This window comes from Falco cherrug, chromosome 7 (assembly GCF_023634085.1).
Source record: "Falco cherrug isolate bFalChe1 chromosome 7, bFalChe1.pri, whole genome shotgun sequence".
Taxonomy (NCBI): Eukaryota; Metazoa; Chordata; class Aves; order Falconiformes; family Falconidae; genus Falco; species Falco cherrug.
This window is the reverse complement of record NC_073703.1, coordinates 27,613,586-27,637,943: the sequence shown is the minus strand read 5'-3', so window position 1 is coordinate 27,637,943 and position 24,358 is coordinate 27,613,586. Positions and strand designations below refer to the sequence as shown.

At 40.5% G+C, this 24,358-nt stretch overlaps 1 protein-coding gene across 1 annotated transcript in view; it reads right to left on the bottom strand.

The window, feature by feature from the left end:
• Positions 1-425: 425 nt before the first annotated feature.
• Positions 426-24,358, bottom strand: part of ASPG (asparaginase) — a 46,932-nt gene continuing 22,999 nt past the window's right edge. The window contains exons 8-16 of the mRNA XM_055716697.1: positions 23,587-23,772; positions 20,488-20,601; positions 17,362-17,481; positions 16,224-16,319; positions 15,159-15,322; positions 8,740-8,826; positions 2,984-3,083; positions 2,603-2,661; positions 426-864 (exon numbers count right to left, since the gene is read on the bottom strand). Coding sequence (XP_055572672.1) covers positions 2,608-2,661; positions 2,984-3,083; positions 8,740-8,826; positions 15,159-15,322; positions 16,224-16,319; positions 17,362-17,481; positions 20,488-20,601; positions 23,587-23,772 — 921 coding nt within the window. The 3' untranslated portion in view covers positions 426-864; positions 2,603-2,607. The remainder of the gene's footprint in view (positions 865-2,602; positions 2,662-2,983; positions 3,084-8,739; positions 8,827-15,158; positions 15,323-16,223; positions 16,320-17,361; positions 17,482-20,487; positions 20,602-23,586; positions 23,773-24,358) is intronic.

Sequence of the window (24,358 nt, the reverse complement as noted above, 5' to 3'; positions counted from 1 at the left end):
TCTTTACGTTTACATATTCTAGGGCAGACACAGCTGTAAAGATACATACTGCTTCTTTTCTTTAGTCTGAAAGTGTTGGGACTTTAAACTTGGGGTCTGTTAATACTGGGATCACATTTACAGTCCAAAGAATTATGTGTCCAGTATGTAGCAATCTTGATTATGTTCCGGTCAGGATGTGGGAAAGATGCTATTAGAAACAAAACAATCAATTCACTTAGACAGTCCCACAAACAGGCTTTATGGCATCTGCCTCCTACTCATTTTAAGTGAGGTTTTATAGTGACACATTGGTGAAGATTAGTACACAACTGCAGGCAGATGCCCATGACTGATTCAATTGTTTGCACTGACACTCACAATTGCTGTAATTGCAACTGAAGTGATACAAGCCATTGCAAAAAGCAGACAAAGTGAAACCAACATTGTTCCTCAGAGATTTTATTAGTTGAAACCCAGAAATGCATAAACCGCTGTTTTTTCTCAGTATGAATTCACCACAGCATTTCCATTCGCTATGCCTGCAATACTGTCCTCATTGATTTAACATAAGATTCAAAAGGCCTCTTTAAAAACAGAACTTGTACAGTGAAGGCAATACATTCCAATACATTCGCATACATTTGCTTGTTTAAAAAGGTTACTTTTCAAAAAAAGCGATTAAAAGATAAAGCAGCAAATAATTTTTTAGAAAAATCAGTAAGGACTTAATGTGATCCTAAAGAATATTTCTAAGCTCTAGCTTTCCTGTATGCTCCAAGCACAGCTACCATTGTTCCTTTGCTCTTTTCCTCCTGCAACTGCCTAATGCCAATAATGTTCAAAGCCAGCATTCTGAAGAGGAGCGACCATCTTCTACAGCCTCTGGAGAAAGAGAAAATGTGTGTTTAGAACTAAGCAGCATCCAAAATCTTCCTGGGGAGAGATTAATTTGTAGCCTGCCAAGCAAGTTCTCATGTGGTACTGAAGACTTCCTTCAGACTGCCTACACTACTGGTGGCCCAGTCCAAAGGGACTAAGAGATGATCCGTGAAGGAGTCGAGGATTTAAACACATTCCCTCCCCACATCTCTTACAAAAGAAAACTGACTTTCGCAGAACTATTTCACTGAAAAAGGAAATCCCCTTGCAACCTCACCCATATTCTAAAGGTATTTTTAGCATCTTCATACTGGACACTGGAAAACTTCCATTTAAATGCTTGAGACTATGATTATACCTAATCCTTCTCTACTAGCAAAAAAAAAAAAACCACAACCAAAAACCACCCAAAACTTTACAGGAAAGCAAAACCTGCCAGATTGTGTCCTATGTTCATTTAGACCAGTACACAGCGATTCAAAACTCCTTTTGTTCCAGTTGCAGTTCCCCACTTATATAGACATTAATTCACTCACATCGACCAAATGGGACACACAACTGGCAAGGTAGCCATGGATGCAGCAAAACCTTTAAGCAAATTTTGTGTTAAAGGTTTTGCTGCATCCATGGCGATGCATTATATGCATCGCCATGGATGCATAAATAAATGCGACCATCTCCCCCCAGTATTTAAACTGGGATTAGAGTTGCCAATCTATTGGAGAAGAGAGATCTAAATCAACAACGTATTGCATCAGAAAGGAGTTCTGAGAAATAAAAACAGCAAGCGTTTTAAATGTCTCCAGTTACAGCACAGCACTGGCGAGGGTCAAACACCCAGACAAGTTTCCTATAGAGAGACCTGTCAGATGTGAGACGCTTTGAGCATGAGCCTCACACCCACCTCGTACGCTCACAGCCAGGGAAACACACCTTGCAGGTCCATGCTGGAGACAACCAGGCAGCTACATGAAGGCCTGAGTAAGAGAAAGGCCATGGCACTGCCCTGTCCTGGACCTGGAGGGGGGCAAACCCTCGGCAAAGCTCTCCGCTAAAATCCAGCCTCCTGCAGTCTATGCGTGGGATCCAGCTAACTCCTGTCTATTAAGAATCTGCCCCACAGTAGATTGACACGCTACAATCACGTTGTAACAACCACGGTGGTTGACTATGTCACACTAGAAGGTGAGCTGTATATGGTGCTCCGTTCAAAGCTCGAAGGAGAGCCCAGGTGGAGGTGCTGTAGGTACCACAGTAGCACCCTCCTGAGCGGGGTGACGTGCAGCCGAGCGGCCGTGATGGCCTTGCAACTCTGCCGGGGAAGGGTACATGCCTGGGCGGTGGGCACAGCACCCTGGCAGAGCGCCCAGGAGAAGGCATTCCCGTTTAACCCAGGCAAGCCAGAAGAGCCATTTATTGCAATGGGCCAACAGAACAAGACATCGTCACCCTCCTGGTACTATTTTGTAGCTTTTACATTCCCAACCAAGTTCAGAACCACACTGTGGAACACACCATAAAAAAGCACTTCCAGGCTCAGGCAGAAAGAGGAATAAACATTAGTCCCATTCTACAAAGAAAGATTAAAGTACTCAGAGTTGTATCAGAAACTGAGGCAGGGACAGCAGCCGAACCCAGATGCCCAAGGGTGAACTAGGGCTTAAATAAAAAATCCCCCTTCATACATGTATATGCCCATCCATACGTGTCAGAAATCTCGCACCTGAAAAACTGATCTTACCTTCTTTACTGCCTTTGTCTAAAGAGTTCAAGAATGTTCTTACGCCCTGTAGCCTCTGCCTGTAAGTAGAAACATGAATAAATCTTGCCATCCTGTGCACCAGGACATGCAAATATTTACTTGTGGGAAGTAAGACTATGTTACTAGAAAATAATTAAAATCCAATTTGAATTTTAATTCCTCTGACATAGATGAGAAAATTCTGGCTGCAACAATTTATTACTTCAGAACAGCACCAGATTTGAGTTTGTAACAAATTCTAATCTGGTTTATAGTCCCCAAAGTAGCATTTACTTTTCCCAAACTAATATCATCCTACAGCATGCATTATTACTCACACAGCTAGCATGCCACATGGGGTACAGTCATATGCACACTTACTACTTGTAGGGCATTCCTGCCATCATAACCAGTTTGCTTCAGGTCTGCACCAGCTAGGTACCAGGCATACAGCCCATCCATATCACCTTTAGCTACAAGGCTGAAAAAAAGAAAATAATTAATATTGGTTCTAAATCTTTCGGTCCATTGCAGTGTGCTCCTGGGTCCTGTCAATTAGCTCAGCAGGCAAACGCTGAACCAGAACAGGCTCAACATGGCTGCCAGGGGAGAGAGGTAAGTAAAGGAACACTGTTACAACAGCTTTGAATAGCTGAGCAAGCAAAACAGCTTGATGAATCAGTTCCTTAAATTAATAAGGCTGTGCTATAAGTACTTACAACAGGCTAGTTTCACATAGTGGGTGTGACTATGACCAAAGGGGAAAAAAGTCATGCAGTTTCATATTTCACAACACAATATTTATCTCACGAAATAAGTTGGGGGGAGGGCAATGGCTAAATCGAGATGCAGCTGAGTGAGAGCACCAGCAGATGTGCTAGCAATCAGCATACCTTATTTAAAACCGCTAAGAAACCCCCTTCACCAGTTTGCATAACTACATTTGCTATCCGAAGTTATGACAGCACATTTATGTGATATCATTCAGACAGCAACAGCTAAATTTTTTTGAGTTTTGTAAGATAATTTGTAAGATTTAAATGGGCAGCAAGCAAAAAAAAAAGCTTTTTAAAGTTGACCTCTATCCAACATGTACAACAAGCAAGAGAAAGGATCAAAATTAATCATATACAAATAAGTAAATTAAAGATTTCAGAGTGATGTACATCGCACAGTTTCTTCACACATCTGCCAGTAGTCTCATCCATAATACTTAAGGTTCGTTTAAAACTTTTTTTTGTGGTAAAAGAAGAGCTAACAGCCTGCGCATATGCAAAAGCATGGCCACCTGGACCAAGCCTGTAAATGGGCTGATCTGACAGCAAGGCTGGGAGGACCACCTTCGGTTTTCTCAAGATACCAACATCTATCAGGCTTCAGACCTGCACTTGCTGTGTGCTCGCAGGTTGCTGCAGCAGAACCATGCCGATCATCATCCAGCGAGGCTGAATCTCATTAAGAGAGGGGGAACCCTCCCCAAAATTATTAAGCCCAGAGCTTGCTGCCTTAAACAGTGCTTGCTGTGGGGAAAAGGCATACTGCTGGCAGCAGGGATGGAGGATGCTGACAGGCTCCTGGGCATGACAACCAAGCCATGCAGACCTGGTGGAGAGTGGAGAAGGCTGGAAGATGCAAGGGGCAGACAGTCAGGTAAGTTTATGGAAGAAACTGTGAAAGCAGGGCTGCAACATTCACTTCTCTGCTAGGCTGAAATCACTTCTGTTGTTGATTAAATCTCTTAAGTACCTGAAAAAATGTTTTTAGGGGAGTGGAAGCCTCTCTAATTGCAGCAGCCTGAGGAGAAAGTCAGAGAGAGGCTTTTGCTTACAGCAGTCCCAGAGGTTGGGCATGAAAAGGGAAAGCAAATGGTCTCTGTCTGTGCTCTTCCACGCAACCCCACCAACCCTGAGGCAGGGCAGAAGACCTACAGCTGGGGCCTTTGGGGGACAGGGAAATGGCAGTGGGGTGCTACAAGGTTTAACAGTGCTTCAGTCTGACATCACGAAGGAAAGGATCAATAAATCACTAAAGAATGCCATGACAAAAAAAGGCCCCTCAGAAGCAATAAGGAAACAGGGGAAGGCAAAGGAGATCTGACAGGAAGTTCAGTGGGAAGTCCTTAAGGAAACTGCAGGAAAAAGTAAACATTAATAAAGCATAAGCATTAGTAAAGCAGAGAAGAAATTGCTTAGCAGCCACTTCTGGGACGCAAGAATTATCTCCATTTACAAAGACTAGTCTCTTGCCGTTGACACTGGAACATCCCAGAATTGAGGAACAAACAAAAAGCCTACCTAGCAAGTGAGAGTTACAAGCATCTCCAACACTGGACAGGAAAGCATTGTATTTATATAAACCGAATCTCATCATTCAGCCACGTGCAAAACAGACACCACTTTGGGCAAAGACCATCACATTTAGAAATATTACCGACTGACATACCCAGGGCAACTCAGCCAGCATCGCTGCTAGCAGCAAACAAGGATGACTGCACTTACTTGAAAACTAACTGCCTAATAGCACCTGTTCAGAAAAAGTAATTTGACCCATACTGCTAGAGGTCAGAACTGTGAAGTGGTCTCCTTCCGTGACATTAGAGCAATCCAAATACACAGAAGTATCTTCAATTTTGCAGCAGCCATTTACTGATCAAGTGAGGAAATGTGTTCCAAGGGGACTGTGACCCAGAGAACAAAAAGTGATGTAGCTTGTGAGGAAATTTAGATACCACTCTAAATGGAAGATACCTACTATTCACTGAATTGATTATAATCAGGAACACCACAAAACATTTTCTCCAACTCCAGATCTCCATAGTCAAGCCGTATGCATCTGTATTTCCTTTACACGCTGTAAGTATATTTCACACAGTCAAATACATACACAGGACTTCTCAACATACACCACAGGCACCTTTGCTCTCTATTTTTCTCAAAGATATTTATGCCAATCAATTCCAACTGCAAATGCATCCTCTAAGCAGGAAGTCTATAATTTTTATATCACAAAATGGAATAAAAGTAACTTCAATATACACTTATCAGGACGTTTAAAACCTTCTCGGTCCTAATTCCTGCAGGCACTTTTATCCTTCCTCCCCCAGCCTTACCCACAAAGTGTATGTTAAGTTGAAGAGACATCTTATTCTGAATGTTGGTGCTTTTGAAAGGTTGCATCCTTGTATATCATATCATTTTATGAAATCTAAGAATATGAAAGCAAAAGCTGGTCTGGCTTCATGCTGCTATTTAATTTTGTGAAGTACAGGCTTGAACAGAGTATCTCAATTCTATACAGTTGTTGGGTTTTTTTCCTTTACAAAACAAGCACAAAGCAACTGTTTACCAACACCAGAACTTGTCAAGCCTTCAGAATAAGTCTGTGTCCCAATTTATCTCATCATGGTTTGGTTTTGTGGACAGATGACAATACTACCACAATGTGAGAAGAAGTTCTGACATTTTTAACAGATTACTAACATTCAGATCTCTTTCTCATTTCAAAACAAAGCCATGAACCAGATACCAAACATCAGCAAGAGATTCTAAAAATCAGGCTAACACCAGCAAATGAAACCACGAAAGAACCGATTAACTAGATCGTCTTGGCTGCACCTATATGCATCTCCATGTCCTATACAAGATCCCACTGATACTGTCCAACTCTCAGTTCTGGTTGGTAGTCCTTTCCTTCTCAAACATCACCAATGCCAAAGGAGCACATTTATTTTTATTTTGTTTCCAAAACCTTCCAACTGAACTATTCTATTGTATTCTAAAACCATGAGTCTAAACAGAAGGAAGCTGAGGAGACAGAACACACAAATCAATGTTCCAGGTCTTTTATGAAAGCCAGTTTGAGGGTAGGTAAGGAGCAAGGGGGAAAAGCATGGTTATGGCTTCTGATTCAGAAAGAACTGTATGGGAGAAAAAAAGTTAGCTAAGTGCAGCATCCCAGAGCTTATCAGAAAACAAGCAGAAAACTCCAAGAAGTTGACATACTGCCTTGGTGACAAATTCAGACGGGTACAAATTGCAGCTTAAAGCATATTACAAGATAAAAGAGATGTAGGAAAATAATTCGAATTAGACAGAGGGAAGATGTTATAAACAGCTTGTTCTATAAGCGGCCTGACCATGTGAACATGCTGACTGCCTGAAGGTGCTGGTGCCTGCAGCGAGAAGACTTGAAAGGGGAAAGTAAAGAGGTAGGACAGAGAAGTGAGCCTCAGCACGCTGGGAAAAATGACTGTATCAGTAAGGTACATCTTCTGGAGTATCCTTAGATGATCTGAGACATTTTGGCAGGAGGACAAACACCAGTACCTTGGATTGAATACCTTTTCAGCATCTGGATAACGCTCTGTGGAAACAGTCCACCTTGGTACAAAAGACTGTGCCAGGCAGGCCCTCTCAGAGGAACGAAAGCCCTGCAGCTTTGCAGGAGCAGTGCAGGGAAGACCACCCTTCACAGACACCTCAGTGCTGTCTGGGGGCCTGGCTGCTGCCTCAGGCGGGCTGTGCTCCTGGCTAGCCCATGCAGTGACATCCGTCAGCGGGCACTGCTCTGGCGCGGCTGCTACCCCAGCTGCCAGCCAGGAGAGATCCATGGCCCTGGCTCCTAAACCCACCGAGGCAGGAGCCCCCTCCCCTCTCACCCCGAGTATGCCACTCTGTGCTGAGTCCTCATGCAGCCTCTGCACACACACACACACGCTCCTGCCCTCTGTTTGGAAGATTTACATTGGTTTTATCCTGAATTTATTACCATCAATGCACATTCTAATTATCTTAAATGTTTATTACCAAAATACAAGCTTTGAACAACAGGGGATCATGCAATACAGACAGAGTGTATGATAGTCCCTAAAACGCTGGAACAAACTGCATCAGAACCATGTTTTGTTTAAAGGACCCTTATTCCCTTTTTGATTTTTCTGGACATACTACTCCCAGGTCAGCTAGCCAAACTGGTTCTGCATGTGGCACCAGGGCTAAGGAAGGGGCCAATTTATTTGCAGAGGAATGTCATTCCCTAAGCCACTCCTCTCACCTTCTTGGGATGGGAACTATGCAAACCAAGGTTTTAGTTCTTCCCTATCACTTGCAGTGCCCTGGGAAGCACATACTTTAATTCATGGTAAAAGCCTTATTACCCAGTCTCCTCCGAGTGCGTTATGAAAATGGAAACACTCCAGCTAGTATTTCTAGATTCTGGAATTAGTCTAAGGACAGCGTCCAGTCTCTATACAGAAAACACATAAGCTTAACCTCAACCTTGTTTTGCTGACAATATAGAGCACTGGCTGGTCCTTGCAAGTCTCATGGCCTCCTGCCAAGTCCCGATATAAAGGCTGGTACTCCAGGTTTTTTTGGTTTTGAGAAGAGAAGAAGAAATGAAGTGAAAACTCAAGTAATTTTAGAACATACATGAAAACTTTTCACAATTTGCAGAGTAATTTGCAATTCAGGACCAGTATTAGAAAAAATAAAATCAAGCATATCTTTCTTCTCATAATATATATCCACATCATCAGACCACCTCATGTATTAAAAGCAACTGTATGGAAAACCAGCTTTAACAGAGGGTTATATCCTCTCAAAGTTAAATATAGAGATGGTGAGCAGTTGTGCAAAAGTTTTGGGGTTAAAGCTATTTGTCTTTTTTGGTTTTTTAGTTATTTTTAAGAAAAATGTTCTATGCTAGAGTAGAAGATATTCCCATATAAGTGAAAATTGGATTATAAGGAAATAAAAATGATGTGCTTTGTGCAGCTTTATTCTCAAATAGAGATGCTATTAAATCCCACCTTGCATAGCCGCCTCCTCACCCTTCCTCAGTGAAAGTGCTTGAAAAAATGGGGCATATTTCCTTCCAGTTCATGTATCCCCTTGATGCTTTCTACTTTGGAGCTCTCTTGAGCTAGTGGTGCTCCAACGCAGAGCTGATTCTTAATGTCATCAATTCATGTGTTTCCTCATTATTAGTCTAGCACAGCAATAGCCACATCGCGAGCCAGGAACCCAACTGTTTCTTGCAAGTTGTCTACACACTGTTCTCCATTCTGAGAGTCTCTTCTGAAAAACCATCCCACTCCATCCCAATTTTAGGGCCGCCTCGCCTTATATCACATTTACCTGCAAAGTATTGTTCCAATGTTCTCCAAGTCAGGGCTCGAAAGGTGCGCTCCCGTATCTTGTAACACACGAATCACTTGTATGTGCCTTTATGAAGGGAACAGAAAAAACGAAGAAAGTGTCTTGACCAGTAGGTAGGTGGGGGTTTCTCCCCCAAAATTCAGCATTACTGATATACACAACCAGTGAAAATTCTTATATGGTATTCACTGTGGTCACAAAACAAAGGAATCTTCTCCAAGGTGACAGAAGTAGTAAACAGGACTGACACTGCTCTCCCTAACAAGAAATCATTCACATACTAAGTGCGTGGAAGTGTTAAGTTCAGCTCTGAAAACGAAGGGGATGCATCCTCTTCAAAGAATTTTTGTTTTCTTCACCTTAGTACTAGCTTAATTTAACACTTGAAATTTTAGTGATTGAAATACATGCAAACAGTAAGGACATTTATTACATAGCATCATTCCTGTAATTTACAGACTACAATGCCCATATATATCAGTCTTAAAATTTATGTCTTGCACATAAGCAATGAATCTTTAGGTTAATGTAGAAGCTAATCAGGTTTTTAGGGCTTTAAAATTATGCTAAGTATTCTTACACACCTCCCACAAAAGCACATCTTTTCCTAACCTCCTCCTCCTGATACCTTGATTATTTATTTCTACCTGGAGTCTTCAGAAGGTCTTTCTTGTCCTTTCCTTTGAGATAAAGGGACAAATAGTTATTTCAGCACTACCAGCCAACGCCTATACCTTAGTCAGACACTTGAGGAAGTCTGTGGAAAAGGCCAGCCTTTAAAGGTACTGTTGTGGGTAGAAAACAATATGACAGGTGAAAAATGTGCAAAGTAAGTTTTTCACAAGTGACCTAGCGAAAGGTTTAGAACTAGGTTTGAAAAGGAGGTGACAGTATGCTCCTCTGCTAAACAAATGATCTAGTTTACAAATCCAAACACAGGGTTTTTTTTCTCCAGAAAGACCATGACAACACCAGTAGATCAGGAATAGTTCCTCTTTTAAGTCAGTTGCTACACCGTTAACACTTCAAAATAAAGAGTTAGACGTATCATTGTAATAGGAAGTATATTGGCTTTCCCAACCCATTACCTAAAACCTGATCTGTATTAATTAAAAAATAAGCTCACATACACTTTCTGTTTAAATCACTTGCATTTTCTTGGAGGTAGCCATGGGCCTTTCCATTTTAGAACTGAACTAAACTGCTTATCTAATCCCTCTGCCTCTTCTTAGGAAACTCTGTCTTGAATGAGAAGTTACTTTACAGTTATCCATATTAAGCCTATGTAAACTCGTATGTTTCATACAAGATCTTAATTATAAACTAAACAAAGAACTGTACAGATGCTACAGGAATAATCTTGCTGTTCCAAACACAGGTTTTTTAACCTACCAGAGATATTTTTTTAAAAATTGTACTGCTTAATTGACAGCCAAAAAAATATTTTTTTAAAATAATCTTTGTTTCAAGGCAAAGCGTTGCTGAAACACCACATGCCACAAGTTTGTTCAGTTATCTAAAATATTTTCTCAGGTGGGTCCCTTACGATATGACTCTTCATCCACAAGTATCTTCTTGAACCAGCAAATAATGGCACAGCTTCCTATTTTTCAATCTGTGGTGAAGAATTAATTCTACGTGTATGAAATTTTTTAGTTCAGTCTTAGGCAGAACAGTGATTAGCTGAAAAGAAATTTGACCTAAAATAAAGCAGAACATGTCTGTTCACTCAAGCTCGCACTGGGTCCAGAACTGAACATGGGGTATGTCTGCTCACTCTCCTGCCTCCTTTCTCATCTTATACTCAACACTTTTTAAAAGTAAAAGATATGCTATGGGACAGCACTAAAAAATAACAGGCACCAAAACATGTAATGCTGTGCGGTATCTTCCCTCAACGTGCTTCTCCTATGAGGTCTGTATCTCTGGATTCCAGTGAAGAGCCAGGCTTTTTTCCCCCCCCCTGTTGTAACAGGTTACTCCTCACTAGTAGTGAGATTCCCTCCAGAAAGCACTTTGTGTCCCACCTACACCACACAACCATTACTACTCTAAGTGGGTCTCTAAATCTTTGACACAGATTTGGGAACATTTACCCCACACATTTAATAGAGCAAATTTAAAATGAGGTAAAATGTAGTTTGAAACAAAGTAAATCTTTAAGTGTTGAAGCTAACAGTGTTTACAATAAATACTTAAAATAAAGCATTTCTAAATAGAAATACAATGTCCCAATGACTGGGAAACATTCAAACTCATGTTTCTTGATATGGTGGGAAGGAGAGGAAGAGTTGTACACCACTGTTTGATAAGGAAGGGTAAGGGAGAGGAAGAACAGGGACAAATAGTAACATGCAACTTAGAAGTGTTAAATTTAGTACAAAGCACATGTGTCCAAGAAAGCAAACTGACTACCTCTCACATTGTCATCACTCAACATGAAAACTATGCAGGAGGTAAGTTGCACTACAGCTTGTTCCTGCTTGCACCCAAACGGTATCTATGTTCTGCAGAAACTTAAGCCCTCTCCAGAGTACCACTTCTGCTGCCTTGTACCTACCACGAGAGCATGATTCATATTCCAAGAGGCTGGCTGCGAATTTTCTGATACTGTTGTGTCTTGGGCACATGAGAGGTATTTGTCTTTCTAAGCTGTTTCTCTAAGCACTGCTCTCCTGTGGCTTTACAAAAGTCTCACAAGGGTCACAGTTTATGAAGTTCAGCTGATGTCATGAGCCACGAACTTCTTGGGAATGGTTCAAACACAATTCCTTTTCTAAGGTGACAGCACAAACCCAAGAGCAGAACAACTGCTGGACAATGAAAGTTTAAGGTGTAGAGGGAAGGCCAATGCCACCATGTCAGCCTGGGGTGCACAGCTGCTTGTCCAGTCTAGCTCCAGCTGATAATCAAAATCATGAGGAGCTGTTGTCACCTATGACTTGTTCCTGACTCTTCCTTTTCTTAGCGCACTGTTACAAAAATCCTGGCTCTCTGTCAGACCTAGGCTATAGAACCAATGCTACTTTGTGTGTGTTCCTTAAGTTAGCCTTTTGATACTACCACTGTCATTCATCCACTCTCTGAAGGGAAAAAAATAGACAAAAATTGTTCCTAGTGTCTGCTGCCTAGATTCCATTACTGATAACACTGGAGATAAAAACCCCAATGTGTACTAATATTTTAATGGATTAATAGCAAATGAAGGTCTTCAACATTCGCTGCGATGAGCAAAGCCTGAGTTCCCGATAAAGACACCTGAACCTTGAGCAGTTCACCAGGGCTCTGGATCCAGAGCACTTGAGGTGCCGTGCAGTACGTATCATCTCAGGCCTTGACTTGGCAGACACTTCGTAGAAGTGAATCAACTTCAAAAGGGATGAATCACACATGTGAAATTAACACGCAAGTAAGAGTCTGCAGGATTGGGGCCTTAGGGTGCACACCTTCCACCAACTCTCTTTAAAGAAATGCAGGTGTGATGTATATCCAAACTTGACTGGCTTCATTCTTTTTAATGCTTGCTCCCCTAGCAACTGGAATGGTTACGGCAGGATCAGCTTAGTTTCACTTGTTTGGTTTTCTGCACGGTATCAGTGGGAATTTTATGCTGAAATACTGTAAGGACGGTCTTCAGTGCACTTCTGGAGTCGGTGGTGGTTAGATTTTCACTCTGCCTTAGATTTCCTGAAGTAATGTAAATGTAACCTTGCAAAATATCAAGTATTTAAATTCATATTTATGTGGGAGGTAATTTTACTGTCTCTAATCTGATGTTCTCACAGCACTGTATAAGCAACTCCCCATTTTCAACCTTTTACCACTGCTCTACAAGTAAATGGAAGTGCTTTTACTACATATAACATACACAATTTTTATTCAAGACATTTTCCTGCTTAGAGAGTTTCTGTTATTAAAAAAATATTATTCTATTGTCTTGAAAATGAATTATCCCTTGAGGGTACTCTAAGAAATTAAAGGAATGCTACTGATTTTGATATGTCAAGCAACTGGCCTAAATTAACAGTGGTCTGTTTAGCTTCATGCATAAAGTGAATGAGACTACACACAAATTGCACAGTTACAAATGAAAAAGCGGAAATGCAGTGGTTTATTTCTTATTTAGAAAGGGACTCCACATTTTACCATCTAAAGAAACAAAGAGAGAGTCACTTAAAGTAAAAAAATTTAAGAGACTAGCATTGATATAGATCAAGTTGCTGGTCTACCAGCTGACAGTGCTATGTTAAGAAGCTTTTAAGAAGAGACATCTTTACAAATTATTAAATGGATCATCTTTGCAAATTATTAAATGGAAAAGAGAAATCAGTCATTGTTATATACATTTGCATGCTAGGTTAAAAGGCAAGCCACTGAGAAATGTGACATAAAAAACTGGAAGAAAGCTATTTTTAAGATGAGTGGATACTATACTGCAGTTAAATGCCAATTAAACAAATACTAATTCCCAGAATATGGGATTAAGCTGATGCAATATTCAGTAGAATTGAGAAAGTTACAATATTAAACAGTTTAAAGCATTCACTGCTCATTAAGATCAGTTTTCCCCCTTCCTTCTCTGCCACTTTGTACACTGCATCAGGATAAACCCTCTACTTTGAGCACACAACTGTTTAATAAATAGAATTTAAATATTTCTGTAGCAGAAATCTTTATAGTGGGTATCTAATTATGCACATCTACAGCTGTCTGATCTTTACCATTCTCCTTTATGTGCTTATCAGTGTGAAATGCAGGGTGAGTACACAGCAGATCGTAAGTACACATTTAGGAGATTAGTTCTAAGTCAGCTCTTCCTCTCATTCCAACAGTAGAAACAAAAAGAGAAACTGAAAATGGTTATGGTGCAGTTTCCTTTTACAATTCCGTACATCCAAATGGGTGTGCAGTTTTGAAGAGCTTAAGAGTCATAGTAGGAGTCTAATATAGGAGTGGCAATGCTAAGGAATCCAAATAACAAGCTCATGTGAAATTCCTCAGGCGGTAGATGGGTGTGGTAAAAAAAGTAGGTGCCTGATTTGCAGGAACATCTAATGTTATCTAATGCTTTAGCATTTTCTCACATTGGACCAGAGCCATCTCTATTTAGCTGCGAGGTTATTTGTTTGATTTGCTGTTGGGCTTGTTTTTGCTTCAAGACTTTAAGGGTTTGCCACTGAAAGGCTTATATATTCATGAGATAAAGCAACAACTACAAAACCATAGGGGACCATGCACTAGGTATGGCATTAGCACCGTGTGGCCACACAGGACTTCAAGTATCAAGTTAATAGAGCCTGTTGAGTTTTCTACATCTGGTCTTTGAGACAGAAAAAGCCTGTAATACGTTATTCCGGCAACCAATGCAAAACCAGGACTGTCAGACCTCCCAGGGAGCTAGCTCCAGCCTGATAGACCAGGTGAACTTGTCAACGTTAGAAAGCTGTAGGAGTATTTGGGGACAGACATCCATAAAGACCATGAAAATCCTATCACTCCAAGCGCCTTTGCAGAAAAAAAAACTCCTCTCCTGCCATCATATAGACTGAATATGAGATAAGGACCTGAAAGTGGATCAAAGAAACAAGAAGAGATCAGGGCAAGCAGCTTCTAACACGTTAGAGACCAATGGCTCTATGAATCCCCAGGCTATATAAACTAAGTGTTTTAAAATTAAACTTTGGTAACTGATAACTTTTATATTCTGTGCTACGGCCATTCCTTAGGAGTATACAATATGGAAGAGACCAGTAAATCGCCTGTCCATGACTAACATTCAAGCACTTCCGACATCCAGAACAACAGGAAAAGGAAATCCACAAAGCAGGCAGAGCTGTGCAGCCAGCCCATATAATTATGAGTGGGTGGAAGGGAAAAAAAAAATATATCAAAAACCCAGTCACCCAGCGAGAGAGTCAGGAAAGCACCGGTGGAAGGGAAAGATTAAAACATGTTAGCCAACCAGTATATTTTGTGCCAACTGAAAACAGCCTGATCTTGATGAGAAAGGGGAGGGCAGAAAGCAGCCAGCCAGCCCTTGGTCCTGCACCCTGTCTTCTGACAGTCAAAAGGAGTAATCAGTTTGGCTCTGTTTTATAAGGAAGCATCATAACAAAGAGTGGAGTCCTGAAATAATGGTCAATAATAATTTGTTTACCTTATGCTCAAATTCTGCATGTGTATCAGGTTATTTGCTTTCATTTAATATTATTTTAAGAAGATCTTTAAATCTAGGCTAGTCACAACCTTTGAAGTGAAGCTGGTTTGAGTTATTTTAACTACTGTCATTCACACGTGACTCCTGAGACAAAATAAAACCGAAACACAGGGATGGACTTTAAATCCAAAATGACAAAAGGTTTATAAACTTTAGAGTGATATATAAATTATTTTGTTACCTGAACTTAATCGCATTCAGCAGTGGGGTAGATCCATATCTGTCTCTAGCATAAACAGTTGCACCAGATGTTAACAAATACTCAACTAATGGTAAATGCCCTTCAGAGGCTGCAACATGAAGTGGGGTTCGGCCATCGTAGTCTCCACAGCTCAAGTTTCCACCCTACAAAAGGACAGATCCTTTGCATGCTAAAAAGATAATGGCTGCACATTAAGTTGTTGGTACAACAGTAGATTCACATTTTAGTTCTGCCACCAAACTGTTAAGCTTGTCAACCTTACTTAAGTTTTATCTTGTAGTGTTTTTTTACCACCAGTAAAGATACCTGTTCCACCTTCTGTACGTTCCCCCCCTACACGTATTCTTATTACAGCCCCTTCAGATATGCTCTTTATTGCAGTATGCCATACAGCAGCTTTGGGCCTACAGCCTGCCAATTTTACTTGTATTAGTTTATTGTTATTTTCAAGATATATTTATCCTTTCTCAGTTACCAAAGTCCCAAGAGTAAGGTAAACCAAGGCAAAGAAAAAACAAACAAACAAACAAACAAACAAGAGGGGTGCAGAAGATGATGCAGGGAGATGCCTGGGTTTTTTTTTCAGGTATAACCCAAGCTAGAGCTATAGGGAAAGCCAAAAATCCTGAATTAGCACTGCGCTCTGCTTTGCTTAAATGCAATTTTCAAGCTGCTTTTTTTTTTTAAATCATGACAGATTTACGTCCAAAAGCTGGATATTATGAATATGCATAAAGTTAAGTGAAAGAAAGCAGCACAAACCATTTTAAAGTGTTCCAAAGTTAGTAGATAAGAACTTGCATTTTAATCTATCTGTATTTTCACAGTTCAAAAGAAAATGTAAACAGCTGAGAACCAGATAGGGGAAAGAACGTACCAGTTTTGAAAGGCAAAGACTGAGAAGCCTAGAAACCAATTGTATCAGTCAAAGCACCTTGATTCTAAGACTTAGGTAGCTGCTTTCCAGTGAGCATAGCTTCCTCCTGTCATTTACAGCTCTATTTAAAAACTCATGTTTTATACAAACTGTTAGTTTTACATTACCATTTCTGCTATGGATCTCAGTGCATCTATGTCACCCAGTTTAGCTGCAGCACAAGCCAAAGGTGGAGTTAATGCATCTCTTATGGCTTCTAACTCCTGAAGAAACAAATAAAATGAAACATTTAATATCAGCCTCACCTCTAATGTGATTGATGCCCAAGTCAAAAAAACCCCTCTGCCCTTGCTTTCATGTAAAGTTTCCAAATCAGTCATTTGGATATTTAAAAATGGTAGCATTTAATTTTTGGAAGGAAAGAAGTCTCATGTTTATTTTACATTTTGTCAGTCTCACATCCATAAGATTTATATTTCTGCTTGGCAACACTACAATTACCTGATATCTATATATACCATGTAAGGTGCACACACCAATTACCATCTTTGTACTACCATAGTTGCCCATCAGAACAGTAAGAGAAACAGCACAGGTAGGAGCTGGAAAAGACCGTATAGCCTAGTCTTCTCAAAACTGTATCAACTTTATTCATGTGATTGCTCCTAATATCCTCCTAAATATCCCCCCATTTCTCACACTTGAAGAACCATACATTCAGTATTCATTAGCCACTACCCATCTTCCCTGAAACCAAGCCAAGGGAAAAGCAAGTAGTTGTATCTTACAACCAAGACTGTATTTTCTGATTTTCCAGTCGGGAGGGACTAATTCTAAACACCACAAATTACACTTGTGTAGTGCTTCCTTAGTATCAGCCTTCTATGACTGCACATACAATGAAGCTGTTTTACCCATTATTATTTAGATTGCTCTAAAATACATTTGACCACAAAAATACAAAGTACTTTTTCATATCATTGATACCCTGAATTACAGCAACTGTCTGAGGCTTGTTATTGCAACCAGCCAGCCAAGAAAATAAACTCAAGATCGGCCTACAAAGAGGGGGGGGAAAAAGTTAGTGTTTTTAATTAAAAACATTTTCATGTTATGTTTGTCATTGTGTCCTTTCTCTCTAACCCAACTGGTTAGCTGGGACACTCCGTACTAAAAAAAAAAAAATAATATAAAAGCTCCAAAGTTCCATTTTTCTGTCAGCTTCTCCGTTCATCTTTAAGCTAGGTTCATTTAACTGAGTGTACAGCTTCACATGAGTTCAATTTTAAATATTTAAGTATATACCTCCTTGGTGCTGATGCTTAGAGATTTGGCAATCATTTGAATAAACTTGCTATCTCTCAGAGAGATCTTGGCTCCTGTGGGTACAACAGTCATTTCTCCTCTTAGATTCTCACTCAGCATCTGAAAAGCAAGCAATCAAATCCTTTGTTAGCAGAGGAAAAATATGGTAGTAGTCTAATACAAAACCTTAGGATCAAGTTAGAAAATTGTTCGGAGGAATTAAGGAAACTAATTGAATGCAGACAAAAGATTAAAGAAATAGTTACTGTTCCATGAAGACTGCAAGTTTAAAAAGACAAAAGCTGGGGGGGGGGGGGGAAGAGGCAAATAAAATTTTCTTCCAAAGCAAAGAAACCAAAATAAACACATAACAAAACACCCCAATTTTTAGAGGATGCAGACAAAAGTTCCCTAGCGGCGTAAGCTGCAGCCTACTTAGAACCACAAAGATAGCGAGTAATTAGCAGAGCAAGGCTGAAGACCAGAATATTCTGAAATGCTGCCTGTTGCCAACATTCCCAAACCTTAGTCCTCCTACACAGACTGAGCACGTAGGACTCAAAGCCCAGTGCTGCCTGTGGACATTCATGTATTTCAGTGGGTTTTCAAATGGCTCCATTAGCCCTGATTTTGTTAAAATCTGACTACATAGCCAGCTTTGCATGCAGAGGGTCTGCAGTAGTGCTAGTCATGCAATAGTAAAGCAGGCATGTAACAGTTTGCAGGATGGATGCATCCAATGTAACTGGGGAAGGGGAAAAACAACCAAAAAAAGGTCAGCCAATTCATGTGTAGAATGTGCTTGAATATGGCAATAGAGACGTGAAAATACTCCAAAAGACAGGTTCTGGGAAACCTGGAGAACAGAGAGACAAGCCAGTCATTAAGAATAAGCAACTGGTTTCCTCAATTCTGACAATTTTACATCCTGGCAGTCTTTCATGAAAGGTTGCTGATGCAGCTATAAAGCACGTAGTTATTTCAATTAGAATTTTAAAAAGCAGGATTGTGAAAGTTTGCGAGAAACAGATGTGATGTTGGAAGGAGGAATGCCCCAGGTTTACTTATGTCTAGGCATGCCCTTTATTAAAAAAAAAACCCAAAACTCCAAGAGCTGACAACACTAGCTGTCTGCTGGAAGAGTCCCATATACATCCAACTCAGAGGATACCAACTGCTTTGGCGCACTTTTAGAGTTTGACAGGTTGAGATCATTGCTTTGCACAGGTAACCTTAGCAATTGGCACCTGTGCTAAATGCACCCAGTGCAAAGCCCTACGCGCCTTACTCGGTCCTACCAGCTCTGCAGCCATTTGCATGTGTCTGGGGGCACATTCCTTGCTTCTCCGTGTTGAAAGAGAATCCTAAAATAACCACGCCAGCTTCAGGACAGCTTCCGTCTCTTGGGAGACTATTGTTTGGTGATATGTTTAGCTGAAGATATTGCCACAGACAAATTTCCAGGCTTCCTTCTTCTCCTGGTCTCTACCACTCATTCTTGCCCAGGCAATACAGCGTGCTGCTCCCTTAGCTGTGCCAGCACAATTGTTTGTGGGTCTGTACAATGAGTCAAATGAGGAAATTAATCCTGCTTAACTCAAAGAAATAGCAAAAGTTATTTTGTTTTTCAAACCATATAAAGGAGGTCCCAGCACCACCACACAAAAACTAGGTAGCCCATTGCAAAGGACAGGACATGAAGATGCAGGAGTACCTTGTACTGTACCAGTGGCACTCAAAACATCTTGTCCTCAAGTCCTCACCTAAGTAAGTCAGCTACCTCACCTCAACAAACTGGATCTCAAATTAAGTTTAAACTTAAGACACCTAGACAGGAAGCCAGGTGGGACAGTTTCTCCTGTCCCAAGCCAAATAATCCTCCGTGCCGAAGATTAAAGTCTGCATTAAAAAAACAGGCTAGTATGTGTATGTCCCAGGGTCAGCGAGTGTGCCAGAGGGGCACCAGTGAAGAGCCTGGGTTTCTGAAGTGGATATACAGAAACCCATCCAATACCACTGCTCTTCAGACAGCATTATATCGCCTGTCAAGCATGTTCTTGCCATCCTCACTGAAGAAACACATAGCTGCTCCTCCTCTCATTTTTCAGAGCCAGGGCTTTAGCAAAGAACCGAAAGCTCGGAGTCTGAAACTCTGAGCATGGCAAGTGGTACTTCCAGCCAGCCCAGTTACAATCAGAGGTGTCCAAATGTTTGTCTCAAGAGCTGCTACTGGCTGGAAGATATTGAGCATGAAATGACGATCAAGTTTCAGTTTTAATAAAAACAAAACACCATCATAAGATACACATGTGCATGCAGTGCTTAAGTCTAGAGAGTGACTCATCATGATGTCATCTCCCAAAGTGTCAGGACTGTGATTTCACTGCATACAAGCATAGAAACACATGCATTCCTGCAGACTGCTGCTCCCCTTTCTGATTCAGAGCTGTATGTTCCTTGTATAAAAGGAACACTATATACAACTGCATAATTTGAGGGGCAAAGCCTCGATTAAGCACCACTGAACAGTAAGAACATTGTTAATGGGGTTATGATTCCAAATTCACTTACAACTGGTTCTTAGAATAATCTTCTGGGTTTTATGTATTATTTATAAAGTTTACCTCCTCTTAAAGAAACATAATCCAACACTGTCATGAGTAATGCTGCAAAGAAAGAGGCTGTAGGCAATACTTATTTTCAGAATTGGCTTTGTGTGAATGAGTCTGGGGTGAAATATTTCCCACACTAAGATCAATGACAAGATCTTTGCTGACTTCAGTAGGGTTGGGTTTCTGTCTCTCACATGAATTTCCCCTTACAGGTTTTTAGTACCAAAATGTTCAAGGTAGACTACTACCATTTCAAGATGGCATTTTTATGGCTTGATCATGGTCTCCACTTGACTTATGCAGAGAACTCTTTTCTCTCCCGATGTACATACATCCATTTGCCTAACAGTATTTTCCTTCATGCAAAAAAAAAATCCCACTTGCTGTTCACATTATGGCTCTGGAACCGATTGCTTTTACACGCAAGAGAGAAGCTCAAGGCATCCAGCTAAGCAGAAGTTAGCACAGTAGATGAGGAAGTTAAAGCCTTTCAAGGTCACACTCAAATATTTACCTGCCTCTTCTCCACCCAGCTAAGCTCACTCTTGCCAAGCGTGTATGACAGTTTAGTTAAGGCTGCCTCTGGTGTCATATCACCTCCAGGAATTACTCCAACATCAGCGAGAGTCTGAATAAAAAGGAATAATGATTCCAATTAGCATAGCATTCAGAAATACCTGCGTGTACAGAAAATGTATATGAATGATGAGTAGCTACACAGAATACAGTATGCAGCTGTGCCTCCCACTCTCTTGCTCCTCCTACCACCAGTGTAATTTTTGTATTTTTAGTTATCAAATACCAAGCAAATACTAGAGCCAGCTGAATAAAGATGACTTTTACTTTAAATTCCTTTTCATGCAATAACATTGAAGAATTCAACCAAACGTTTGCTACGGTCACTTACTATGCTAAAAGGGAAAGGTTACAGGTCCGTATCAGCTATCTGCAGAGTTGTCAGATTCCCTTTATTGAAAAGCTGCAGTTACTCTGTTTTAACCCAGTGGCATTTTGAACATTGCCAAGTAGGCTGTTCTCACACAGACATATTTACCATTCTTTTATGGGGCATTGCTTTGGATGAATTCCAGTGCTACAGCGTGCTCACAGCAGGAGTGTTTTCAGATCCTTTCAGGCTGTGCTAGCAGTGTATGATTTAGAACATACAACCAAAATATGTAATTTACACAGTTCTGACAAGAACAACTAAAAAAGATGACCTTTTTAACTTATCTTTCTGCTAGTTAAAAAAAAAAACCCACAACCAAAAAAACCCTATCTGAACCAGAGCAAAAAGATCTTTGCTATAGTCAGCAAGCCCTTTAAGAGTACAGTGAGCAAGACAGCAAAGACAAAGACTGCAGATCACTTGTCACTAAATTGTATCTGGGCAAACACTTGGGCTTCTCTAAACCACAGACATCATCTTTGTCATGATGTGATGCCTCACAGTTAAGCATCTTGCAGTAGGTTTTTACACAGCATTTTACTTTTAAATACCTTATATATAAACTTCAGCTTTGAAACTTGTGGCTTAACCAATATTTTTAGCAAGACACAGAGCCTTAATCAGCTCATTAACCACCTCTGAGAGCCCCAGACTAACATTTTTAGAGGTCCCATGAGCAAACATACACAGAGAAGGTAAGATATATTTTCTGTAGTGCAGAGCTAGCCAAAGAACAGTTAGGGCTTTTTCAGCAGGTTTGAGAAAGAGGAGGAAGGGATTTCCCAGCTTCCTTCCTATACCTAAAGTCCCCTCAATTATAAGTTTCTACTGTGCAGATGGATCACAGGCCAGACATTCAGTTAATTAAAACAAACACTTCAAGAGAAACCAGGGACTCAGCTGACCCACCTGGCTAGATTGAAAGAGTAAAACATGGCCTAGCCATATGCAAAAGCCCATGAAAGATTTTATTTACAGAAAAATAAAGTTAACGTTCCAGCAGCTTTCCAGAATTCACCCACGATACTTCCTCCATTGAGCAGTTCCTTATGAAGAGAAGAAGGTGATGAAAGAACAAGTGTGAAGTAATTTTGTAGGATTTGGCTCTGCCAGTTCTCCTAAGAAGATGCCCAACAGGGCAGCCTCCATCAATGGATGCTGAAGCAACACAATGCATGCTCCATACAAAAAGTGGAGACCAGAAGCAAACACATTTCCACACAGCCTTAACGAACCACTGTTCATTAAGACCTAAACAGAATCTTTCTATTCAGCATATCAACAGTCTGGATCACAGTGCAAAAACCCATTTTAGAGGTGTCTACTTGGAGAAGCTTTTCACAAGACATGGAAAAGTGTTGGGGTTTTTTAATTCCTTCCGTACATTTTAGCAGTTCATTTCAAGCAGAAGGGCACATAAAAGCTAGACTTCATTTTCATATTGTTTTCCCAAACACATTTGGTGTCTTCATTGACCTAAGTGCTTTCTTCCTTCCATATGAATTGTTCTATAGAATCCATGTATACCTATCCTATCTGCTACAGAGCCGGGATCTTTGCAAAAGTTTATGCTTCTCAGCACATCCCCATTAAGTTATGCAAAAGCTTTAGCAACACTCATATGTCTGCCCATATCAGAAAATACAGTTTGGATACTGAAGAGGTGGAAAGAAACACATTTCTTTTTCTTTCTCATCAAAACAGAATGCGTTCTTGAAGCGAACATAATCTAAAGCTGTGTCAAAACCAGTGTTAGAAGAGGCAGGTTTCAGCACCAGACTAGAGTATCTAGGTTTGCCTTACAGTCAACGAAGAGTCTGGCTCTGCCAGATGGGTGGCTGCTCCCAACAAAACCAGGTGTCTAAAACAGGGGGATGAGTCACCCTCTGGCAGTGCTTCTTGGCTATTTAATGGCTGGCCTGTTTATGAAGGCCAGTTAAACCAGCTTCCTTCATACTACCACATGCAACACATACTCTTATATGACTTTGAGCTCTTATTAGTCCCAGTGATGTCATGTCTTAATACACAACCGAGAAACTCACTACAAAGTGTCCTGAATATTAACAGCATCAATACAAAGCCTGCTTTAAGTTAACCTTCATGGGTTAAACGCAGCTGATTTCCTTTCTGCAAGACAGATGGTTCCCTTACATACAGTGCTCCAATCTCTCACTGAATTCAGTTGTACTTCCAGGCAAATTAAAACCTGGGATTTGGAATACTGCTTGGATTTACAGGCTTTCTTGATGTTCATGGACTGTAGCTCAGTAACTGCTAGCCTATCAAATAGTACATTATTTGCTCGTCTGACCCCTACGCTAGCTTCTAGCTCGGTGGAATCCCCTTGGGAGCGTTGCTACCAAGCTAATGCAAGGTATCCTGGAGTGCTGCATATGACAGGAGCAAGCAATCACTCATTTGGGATTAGAGTTGACTGTTTCAACCATTCAGACTAGGAGTAACAGGATCCGATTTGCAGATACATATTTAAATGCTTCCAGCTTAAGATTTTTCAGATGTAGTTATTTTATGAGCCATATCTTTACAGTTAATAAATCTGGTTTTATACGCTGGGACTACTAGATGTCTACAATCAAGTTGTATCAGTGGGATGTTTCTTTTGCACAGCAGCAGGGTCTGAAATCACAGCACAACCCTTACCTGTCCTGTTGCATAGACCATTTTAACAGACCCTCGTAAGCACTGGGTACAGTTTAGAATCACTACATTTCGTGCAGCTGCTTTCCTCAGTTCTTCCAGTAAGTCTTCTCTGTTGTTCGGGGCATTGCCACTTCCATAAGTTTCAAGTACAATGCCCTCAGTTGGAGGCTGAAGAAATGCTTTTACCTGTTTGAAAACAAGACAGGGAAGAGAGAAAAAAAGGTGCGTTTAAGTCACATTAAGGTTTTCGTTTATGGCATAGCATTTTTAAAAATGGTCTATTCCTATTACAGTCTTACAGGCTCTCATGCCTTACAGTCTTCTCATGCCCTTCTGTGTTCCCCATTTGCAATAACTGGGACTGTAGAATAAGCTTTAAAAAAAAAATATGAGAATTTCACTCTCTAGCTTCCTTTAAAATTCCTAGAGGGATAGATCTTAAAATAAACTATTTTCTACAGTCATGACCTCAGTGTGAAAAAGGATGCCATTGTTCAAGTGCCATTAACAGGCTATACTGTTGCACCACAGCGGGACAAAGCAGTAGTTTTACACTTATGAAATAAATGTAAAATTATTAATTGAGATTAGAATGCCCACCCCTGCCCAGATCCATTACTTTAGCAAATACTTTTGTTAAATGTCTGCCTAAGAGAGAGGGTGTCTCACTTTCCAGGAAAGAACATTCTAATGAAGCCTGGAGTTTGTTAGCTCAAAAGCCAATTGATTTAACTCAAGGCAGAAAAAAGAAGAGGCACTAACACCTTCTGGG